Here is a 10774-nt window from a genome sequence, read left to right as displayed (position 1 = left end):
CTATCTTTTAACTCAATTCGTCACTGGCTGTATGTTGCCGAGAAACTTCCTTAGGTGTTGAACTTCAAACACTGGCACGCAGACTAAAGTTTTATGCAGAATGGAAACAACCGTGACATTCAGAAAACAATAGATCAGTTCATTCGGGCTGTATAGCTGGATATATAATGGTGAAATATATCATGCATTGTTGGCTCTTCCTGTAGGAGCAAACATAAATTACAGAAGAAACAGTGATTTTATTGTTACAAGGTTGCATTTTTCATCCACTTTCATAAAACTGAGATGTGACACTGAAGGATCAAGTTCATTTCAAAGGTTTCTCATAAAATATTTGAGCACTTAAAAAAAAGAAACAAAATAAAATGTTCTTCTAAATGACATTAAATGATATATTAACAAAGTTTGTACATCATTTTTCATTGTGGTTCATGTGTAAATTGATTTTATTTTTAATTGTTAAAAAATATGTAAATGGTTAAGTGCATTAAATGTCACATTGTTAATCATGGTAACATTCAAACCTTTTCCCTCACATTTACCTAGTAATGAGAAGTTAATTCACTTAATATATATTATGAATTTACTCTTTGACGAAGTGTTTTATTTTACTTTTTGACCTTTTAAAAGTACTCTATTTCACAATACTTCTGTTCCTGATGTATTTATAATTAAGTAAATACCACCTTAATAACAAAAGAAAAGTAATTTTTTTGATCACCACCAGTGTTTTCTCCGCTGGAGATTACTTCTGGTATTCATACCGAACTTCAACTCCCAGAACTCTTTGCACTCATCAACCTCTGCCACAGCTGACAATAATCTGGACATTCACACAGACACAGTTGTAGCTCATCTCACTGATTACATGGACTAAATATACACCTCACTTTCACATCCACATTCACTTTGCTGAGTCTTCTGTTGCAGGAGTTGATGGGGGCAAAGCATTTTGGGAGCTTTCTTAGCTCATTTAAAATACCGGAAATAATCATCGGTGGAGAAAACACTGTAGGCGATCACATCACTAATAGTATAAAAATTGCTATCATTAGTGGTGGGGAAAGCAAGGCTTTATTAAACACTGAAAGAGTCAAAAAAAATGTGTCAAAGCTTCAAAATGTTTCAAAACCGCAGTGACACACAGTAGTCATTTTTATGTATTGCTCTGGAACAGCTTCAGCAAAGAAACAGTTTTTCCACACAAATTGAGGAATTATACCCCTGGTTATGAAGTTTCAATCTCAAGTGATTTAGTAAAGTGAGAATTCCTTACTAGAATGCAGTGACAATAGGTTTAAATCCAAGGCAATGCAGCTGCAGACATTCGTTTTTAAATGCTCTGTTTTTAAATGCTTGTAAATTGTCGTTTTAACACATTTGAATCTGTTTTTAATAAATGTATTCTTTGTTGTTTTTATTTTCTTATACTTGTTTGTTTTATTCCTGTTTATATGACCATTTAGTTTAAAATATGCTTTATAAATATACTTGCCTAATGTGTTTTGCTTTAACATTGGTCTGACAACCGAATGAACACTTTGTGAATCAATATGCCTCGCTTTGGTCATAAAAACTAGGCTACATCACTTTTTTCCTTATTATTATTATTATTATTATTATTATTATTATTATTATTATCATTATTATTAGCAACAATAATAATAATAATAATAATAACTAAATAATAACACAAAATGTATAAATAACACACACACACATATATATATATATATATATATATATATATATATATATATATATATATATATATATATGTATATATATATATATATATATATATATATATATATATATATATATATATATATATATATATATATATATATATATATATATATATATATATATATTATGGATATAAATAAATAAATTTAAAAAAATTTTTAATGTATAGTTAATGATACAATCCCAGCCAATCAGAGCATATTGTATATAAAATCATCCAATATGGAGTAGAACTTTGGTCCACTGAGATTTTTAATGGGTGGAGCCAATAGCAATGCTATAACAATTACAAACCAACATTCACAGGGGAAAAACTCACATTTGCATGCAACTTTCAGCACTTTATTGCCTCAATTCTTTATTTTTACTTCATTAACACTTAATTTAAGTTACAAAGAAGCTTTTGCTCATAATACATTTATTTTTGTATTTTAATAACAGTCATTAAGCATACCCTGTATCCCGGGTCTTCTTTCAGCGAGGCTGTGTTAATAGGAGATCCAGACTGCCAGAGCGTTTCCTTCATACTGCAGCCATACAGAAACACATTCTTCTTCCTGGAGTGACCATGGTAATCGCAAAACACCTGTGCAATGTGATAACAACAGGTTTTTTTCAAAAGATATATATGTATAGCAAAACTGCAAGACTGTGTTGTATTTCTACTTGAATAACAGACAAGGGCAAGAAGGTCACATGTTGAGCAGAAACAAAGTCATCTTTTTTAGCTTTCGTGACACAGAAGCACCACAGCCGTTAACTTTAGGCCAAACCAAACATAATTAATCTTGTAACATGACGCTCTTGTGTACAACAAAGGGAGGGAAAATGTTAGACAATGCATTCCGCATTAACTAATTCAAATTTTGTCTCTTGACAGTGTGGCGGCTAATTGGAGACCGTGCATAGCGATGCATGTCAGCTTTTTGTAAAGGCTCAAAAAGAGCGCTCCATCCTTGTTCGCTAATTGCATGAGTCCATTGTAGGTTTTGGGGAAACAGCAGCGTTCCTTTGACCAGGTATAAAGCATAATAATTACTGAATGACGGAGTAATTGATGCGTAAATCTGGCTAATTGTGTCAAAGTATTCATGCTAGCGCTAATATTCCTCGGCTCCTCATAACAGGTCACCACCACTCAATTATAGAGCCACCAATGGTAATTTGTGAATAAAACTAATTTCTTTAATTACATGTGCAAGAAGTACTACCAGTTCCACATTCCAGCATCAGTCAAGTTTTGGCGCCTTAAAATGGTTGTCTCATTTTTAATGGTGTATTCTCTCGAAAGTGCTGGAGAACCTACTTCCTTTGCATTGTGTTTTCCCAAATGACTTGCATAGATAGGGCAATGCGTCCATTACTCCATTTTCTGGAGTTGTGTCTTTTAAAGAAGGACAGGAGGTGGAGAGGGATGGAGGCAAAAGATAGAATTTGTTCTTTAATCCTTTCAGAACAACAAGAGAAGCTCAAAGGCACTAGAAAACACTTTATAAATAGACCCGACTAAAAATAAAAAAAAGCTTTTAATTCTGATAGGAGACATACACTAGAGGTCATCTAAAACTTCGTTTTTTTTTTTTTAGTTTTTTTTTTCTGTAGGACATTGTTTTGCTACTATTTGGGAAAATAAGTGATAATCTTTGGCAGTGAGACATTAAATAATGTGTTCAAGGATTAGTTCAAAACCTTTGATTCGTTCAGAAAAGAAACAAGCGGCTCTTTATGAGTCTATTTTTGAATAATTTACTCAAGCGATTCATTCAAAACACCTGATTCATCCGGAAATAAAATAAGTGACTCTTCACATGTGAATAAATAAATGAACTCAAACTGATTTATGCAAAACTTCAGATTCATTCATAAGTTAAACAGGTAACTGTCTTTATGACTGTAACACTGATTATTTAACTCAGCCTATTCATTCAAACTTTCAGATTTGTTTACAAAAAAAGTGATTCAATATTAAGGCTCAATTCTTCTTAAATCCGTCTTTCGGATGAGACGTTAAACCGAGGTTCCGACTCTCTGTGGTCGTTAAAAATCCCAGGATGTCCTTCGAAAAGAGTAGGGGTTTAACCCCGGCATCCAGGCCAAATCTGCCCACTGGCCTTTGTCCATCATGGCCTCCTAACCATCACCATATTCCAATTGGCTTCATCGCTGTCTCCTCTCCACCAATCAGCTGGTGTGTGGTGTGCAGTCTGGCGCAAAATGGCTGCCGTCGCGTCATTCAGGTGGATGCTGCACACTGGTGGTGGATGAGGAGATTCCCCCCATTGTGTGTAAAGCGCTTTGAGTGCCCAGAAAAGCGCTATATAAATGTAAGGAATTATTATTATTATTATTATTATCAATTAGTTCATTCAAAAACTCAGATTCATTCCGAAATGAAACACGTGACTTGTTATGAGTGGTTTGTTGAATATTTAACTCATCTAATCAATTTAAATCTTCTGATTTGTACATAAATGAAAAAATGACTCTTGATCAGTGTATTATTAAATAATTTACTTAACTTGATTAGTTCAAAACCACTATAATTGGTTTTGACATTTGAATATAAAAGTGATTCAATACTACTGTATAATTGAATAATTTTTAATTGATTCATTCGCTTATTCATTTCAGTCATTCGATTCCTTTAAAACATCTGATAAATTAAACAAGTGACTGTTGATTAGTGTAATATTAAGTAATTTACTTAACTTAATTCATTCAAAACCACTATATTTAGTTTTAAAACTTAAATAAAAAAAGTTATTCAATATTATTGTATAATTGAATAATTCTTAAATCAATTCATTCGTTTATTAATTTCATTCATTCGATTCGTTTAAACATCTGATTGTTCATAAATGAAACAACTGACTCTTGACCAGCATATTATTAAATAATTAACTTGACATTCAAAACCACTATACTTGATTTTGACATTTGAATTAAAAAGTTATAAATATTAGTGTATAATTGAATAATTTTTCAATGGATTCATTCAAAACTTCTGATTCATTCAGAAAATAAACTAGCGGCTCTTTATGAGTCTATCTTTGAATAATTCACTCAAGCGATTTATTCACCTCATTCATTTGAAAATAAAATTGTGACTCTTCACAAGTGAAAAAATAAACTGAAACTGATTCATTCAAAACTTCAGATTTACTCATAAATTAAACAGGCAACTGTCTGTATCGCCCCATTCACATGGGGCATCAGCGTCAACGCTTCCCATTCACTTTGAATGGGTGACGTAAGGCGTTGCCGAACTACACTGTGGATCCGTCGGCACCGCTTCTATGGCGTTGCTCGCTGCAAAAGTTGGGACTTGATCAACTTTTCAAGCGGCGACGAAAGCGTCAGCCAATCAGATTGCTGTATGCAAATACACCAGCTCAGACTGTGGCCTATTGCTGACTAATTTCATTGGCTAACGCTGCTATGACGATGGCGTCAGCCCCAACTTCAGACAGGACCTCTGTCAAGCGTTGACGCTGAAGTCCCGTGAGAAGGAGGCGTATGAGTGTATTACTTATTATTTAACTTGGCTAATTCATTTAAAACCTTAGATTTGTTTATGAAAAAATACTCAATATTAAGGTATAATTGAATATTTTTCCAATCAATTCATTCAAAAACTCGGATTCATTCAGAAATGAAACAAGTGACTTATTATGAGGGTTTTGTTGAATAATTAACTCAACTAATCAATTAAAAACATCTGATTTGTTCATAAATTAAACAAATGACTCTTGATCAGTGTTTTAATCATTCATTTAACTTGACTGATTCAAAACCACCATAGTTGGTTTTGACATTTGAATAAAAAAATGTATTAAATATTACTGTATAATTTTTTAGTTTTTAATCGATTCATTCAAAACTTCTGATTCATTCACAAAATAAACAAGGCACTCATTATGAGTGGTTTGTTGAATAATTAACTTAACTAATCAATTTAAATCGCCTGATTTGCTCATAAAACCACTCTTGATTTTCTATTGTATTATTACATAACTTTCTTAACTTCATCAATTCAAAACTACTATATTTGGATTTCTTATACATAAATGAAATCCATATACATCATTTTTACAATGTTTATGCAATTAATAAAAACAATCTAATATGTTTCATTGTTCTTGTTTAGTTCATCATAGGAATTTCAAATTGCTGTTGTTTTTTTGGACCAAACATTGAAGTGCAAAGAGAAGCCCCTGTCTTCTGTCTAATACCCAGATCGGTGGCCCTCAACACACATTTATGGATTTGGTCATCCCTGACCTGCATTTAGAAGCGGAAAGCTCCGAGATCATGGAGCAATTTCCGGCGGGCCCCTTCGTGGAACTTTAGGATTCAATAGGTCAGTAACACTGCAGCAGAATTTAATGGAAACTTACCAGTGGAGTCCTGCCTATGCTGTTGAGGTAATAGAGGAAACCTTTGGTGTGGTAAATTGTGGGGCTTAAATTAGGGTCCGGCTTCAGCCACTGTCTGTTGAGATCCTCAGCGGTGAGGGAACAGCGATTACTGGAATAAAATGAAAAGAAGAGAGATTACGAAGTCAACTTTAAATCAACTCAAAGTCCAATTTGGATTTTTATGAGCTCTTTAAGCATTCCCGGGAATCAAAGTAACATCAAATAGCATCTGAGTTTGCAATCTAATATCAATTCAGTATAACTGTCTGTTTGAAGATAAGTCTTTGTCAGTATGTCTGTAGACCTGTGTGGACATTAAAACTCCATATCAGCACCTTCTTGCAGGTTACCAAAAGGTCACGGGTGAACAGAGCTATCTAGCACAGCACAAAACTAGTCTGTTGATTAGGGAGCGAGCAGCCGCTGAGCTTTATCTCCTGACAAAAATCCTACTGGCATTTGGAGGCAGCTTGCCAATTGCAGACTCCCCCACATTCAGTTCCTGAAAGCCAATTATGAGACACAATGTTCAAGCATTAGCAAATTGACAGTCCGTGTTTGAAACAGCTGAGCACAACTGTTGCTTTCTGATCACAGGTGCCTCGTGTGATGATTTTTTTGAGGGGTGGTTCTCTTGATCTGGAATGAGCAGAAACGTTTATGTTTTCAAAAAACAGTTGCCAGCTCGAAATAAATGGAACAAAATATTGTGGATTTTCATCAAATGGTGTGGCTGGTCAGACACTGATAACGGGTGCACGAAAACAAAAGATTAAAGTCACCTCTTCTAAATTACAAAGTCTCTAACGTGCCCCAGACAAGTGAGTAGGCTTGACAAACCACCAGTAGCACATACTCCCTGCAGCAAGCATTTTTTTTTGTTAAAATGTCTAATAGATGTCTAAACATAGTCGTCTTGGCTAAAACAAGGCTAAATTTGAGCTGTCAGTAAAAATCTAATAGATGTCTTAGAATAGGCTAAAACTAGACTAGTCATCAAATAGAAATGAATGACTACACATATAGTCTGTCTAATCGGTCTGTTTGATGACTAGTCTAGTTTTGGGCTATTCTTAGATGTCTATTAGATTTTCACTGACAAAGCTGTCTATGTTTAGATGTCTATTAGACGTCTATTAAACACAAAATTGTTTGCTTGGCCTCCTTTCCATATGCACCATACACCATTTTATAAGCACCGCATACTTCTTGGAAAACATTGGGCAATCTGAGTGTGCTCCACATGGGTGAGTGAGCTTTTTTAAACCACCTTTAAGACTAACTTCGAAAAGACTTGTCACAGCATTTATATACCAACACGGGCTTATTGTGGATACGAACCCCTGTCTACATTTCTGGAGAGCGCAAATTATGTAGCCAGAGGTACGTACAGTTGAAGTCAGAATTTTCTGCACAGTATGTCCGATAATATTTTTTTCTTCTGGAGAAAGTCTAATTTGTTTCATTTCGGCTAGAATAAAAGCAGTTATGAATTAAAAAAAAAAAAATATATATATATATATATATATTTAAAGGACAAAATTATTAACCTCTTTAAGCTATATATTTTTTCGATAGTCTACATAATAAACCTAATTGCCCTATCCTGCCTAGTTATCCTAATTAACCTATGTAAGCCTTTAAATGTCACTTTAAGCTGTATAAAAGTGTCTTAAACATATCTAGTCAAATATTATGTACTGTCATCATGGCAAAGATAAAATAAATCAGTTATTAGAGATAAGTTATTAAAACTATTATGATTAGAAATGTGTTGAAAAAATCTTCTCTTCTTAAACAGAAATTGGGGGAAAAATAAACAGGGGGGCGAATAATTCAGTGGGGTTAATAATTCTGACTTCAACTGTATATTATGTTTGTTATGAGGGCCGGAGTGGGCCTCCTTTTTAGCTCTGGAGTTTGAAGCCTTAGACCGGCCCACCTCAGCCGATGACTGATTATGGTAAAATAACATTATTTCCAATTCGGTTTCAAATGACACTAACATGTCATTTTCAAGGACACAGCTGCTTTAGAACTTTAAATGCTTTTCATAATTATGAGAACATTAATTCTTTATAGATATCCAGTCTTTTGTAACAGTCGTCAAACACACAAAAAAAAAATATGTACCCCTACATAAGTAACCCAAATAGTATTTTTTATGTCTTAACACTGAAAATGAAAAAAATATATTCTGGGGTGGTTTGAACTCAGATCGGCGGCGTGTTAAAGTAACGTGCTACCCACTAGACCGGCCCACCTCAATCTACATTGTAAAAGCGCTATACAAATAAAGCTAAAAAAAAGCTGAATAGACCACAATGGCACTTCTGATTTCTGATCAAGTTATGTCAGATTTATTAATGTAGTGAATCATCTGATTTTCATTGAGCAGGTGTATTCATTAATATTAATTAATATTCACTAAGGTACTGCTGTTTGGGGTGGAATAGGGTGCTCACAGGGCTGTGAGAAAATAAATAAAAAGAGCAGAGCTGCGGCAAAATAATGAATAAAAAGAGTGAGGTTATGGTCAAATAAACAAATAAATGAAAAAAGTGCAACTACTGAGAGTGCGAGCAGCTAGGGACACCAGCCCTCGCAGCCAAAAAACGGACCAGCCCACCGGGAATTCTCCCGGTTCTCCCGATTAGCCAATCTGAGTCTGTTTGTTATCATTTTTTTTCCTTTATGTTTCTTTTGTTTGTGCTATCTAGATTTCTATGTTTGATTACAAATATTGGTAAAGACGTCATACCAAGTATCTGTTGTCTGTAATATGTTCACCGGATGCCCTTTTGTGGTTTAAATGAGCAAATTTTGGATTTTGGGATGACTGACTCCACTTATCTCAGAAACAAAATATTTAATGCACATTTGACTACATCCATCTTGAAAACAGAATCTATCCTGGCCATCTCAGTGACTTTAATAATCTAACTAACACAAAATTCCACAATATCCAACTTTGACTTTAACCACATTAAAAATGTTAAAATACATCAAATAAAGTTGCTGATTAGACATGCAATAAAGGCTGTAGGAGAAGGGAGATCAGTGTTTTTCACTCCTGAACAGTTTGTTCAACTAGACTATTTCTGAAGATATCACCAACTGAAGTCAGATGCCTTTATGTGCATTAAAAATTAACAGAAACCAGAAAGAGAACTGCATGACTATAAATAAACCCACTTTTCTAAAGCCTCTCAGAACTTTGAGGAAAGAGCCACAATCTTCAGAGACTGTCATGGTAAACAAAAATGCCATATTGTCTGGAGACAAGGAAATTACTGTATTTTGTGACAAAACAGTTGTTCCGGACAGTTTCCAATGTACCCTAGGGGGGCAGCAAAGCGGAAACTGCAAGAAAATTGTTCCTCCCTACAGCCGTCTAAAGTTTAAGTCGACCTACGTTGGGGAGAGAAAGGAATAGACTGAAACATTGGATGTCAGCTGAGAAGAGCTGAGAGTTAGATCAGCATCTACCCGTCTGTCTGTTTGAGCCATGTTTACACTAGGCGATTTCTGACTTGGGTTTTCAGCTCATTGTGTCATTATGTATTCATTGCTTGATATTTATATCGTAAATATTTGATGAACTCAACTGAGGCTTTTTCTCCGAACAACATCACTGTCTTCGTGTTTTTTCCTCTTTTTTGGGGGGGCTCCATTTTGTTCTTGACAGGAATAATTTATGAACACTTCTCTGCTCCCTCTCAGCTGATGACAACTGAGAGGTGGAACAGTATTTTGTCGCCTTTTATGGTTCCCCCCAAAAAACTGACAGCCTCTCTGACGCGCCCTGCTTTTAAAATGTCTACTTCTCAATATTTCACCCAGTGCACTGCAGTGTACGACATATTCTGCAGCAGCTCAAAGCTACCCTGGTCTCAAAGAGCAAATATAATTCAAGTTAATTATTTAAGAGAACTAACACTTGAAATTAAATACCAATTAACGCATGAACATTTGACTTCACACACTTCAAAACAAACAAAAAAACAATCGTTTGTCATTTAACTCAAACATCTTGCAAACACAATGTTTAATAACCAACTGACTACTCTTCAAAAACATTATAAACCTAATGAAATATTGACTCCACCCTCATCCAAACAGAATATCCAATGACAGTTGACTCCACCCATCTCTCAAACACCTTTCTTTTTCAGAAGGGTCTTAATGTTTTATGTCTTTAGGGTCTTAATACTTTTTTATGTGGGAGAAATGTGTGTAGAAGATAAGTTGTATCATTTTATCACATTAATTATGTATTTTAATTATGCAATAAATGTATTTTGCCAATTTATATACATTTTACATAGATGTGTGAAGTAATGAAGTAATAAGACAGTATTAGAAATGCCTATCAGCTATAATTTTTTGTAAAATCCTGGCTGCGGCCTGAATCTTTTAAATCTAGGAGTTTACAGTCCACCGCATGATATTATTATGTGCATAAATACATAAGTAGTTTTTTTGTCTATTGTACCTTTCATTTTTAAACCGTATTTTGGCGTATTTCAGTCTTCGGCCCACTGTAAAGTGAACATGGATGAGAAAACATGTGTTTTACATGTGAATACATGTGCATACAAATGTGC

General features: G+C 34.4%; 1 protein-coding gene across 34 annotated transcripts in view; it reads right to left on the bottom strand.

The window, feature by feature from the left end:
- Nucleotides 1-10774, bottom strand: part of agbl1 (AGBL carboxypeptidase 1) — a 395646-nt gene that overhangs the window by 64893 nt on the left and 319979 nt on the right. For all 34 annotated transcript variants that reach the window (XR_012400282.1, XR_012400287.1, XR_012400283.1 and 31 more), the window contains 2 exons: nt 6147-6276; nt 2204-2335 (listed from right to left, as the gene is read on the bottom strand). Coding sequence is in view for 27 of the 34 variants with exons in the window: in XM_073942875.1 (XP_073798976.1) it covers nt 2204-2335; nt 6147-6276 (262 nt within the window). In the remaining 7 variants the exon portion in view is untranslated. The remainder of the gene's footprint in view (nt 1-2203; nt 2336-6146; nt 6277-10774) is intronic.

This window comes from Danio rerio, chromosome 25, assembly GCF_049306965.1.
Source record: "Danio rerio strain Tuebingen ecotype United States chromosome 25, GRCz12tu, whole genome shotgun sequence".
Taxonomy (NCBI): Eukaryota; Metazoa; Chordata; class Actinopteri; order Cypriniformes; family Danionidae; genus Danio; species Danio rerio.
This window is presented reverse-complemented; position numbering and strand designations above follow the sequence as displayed.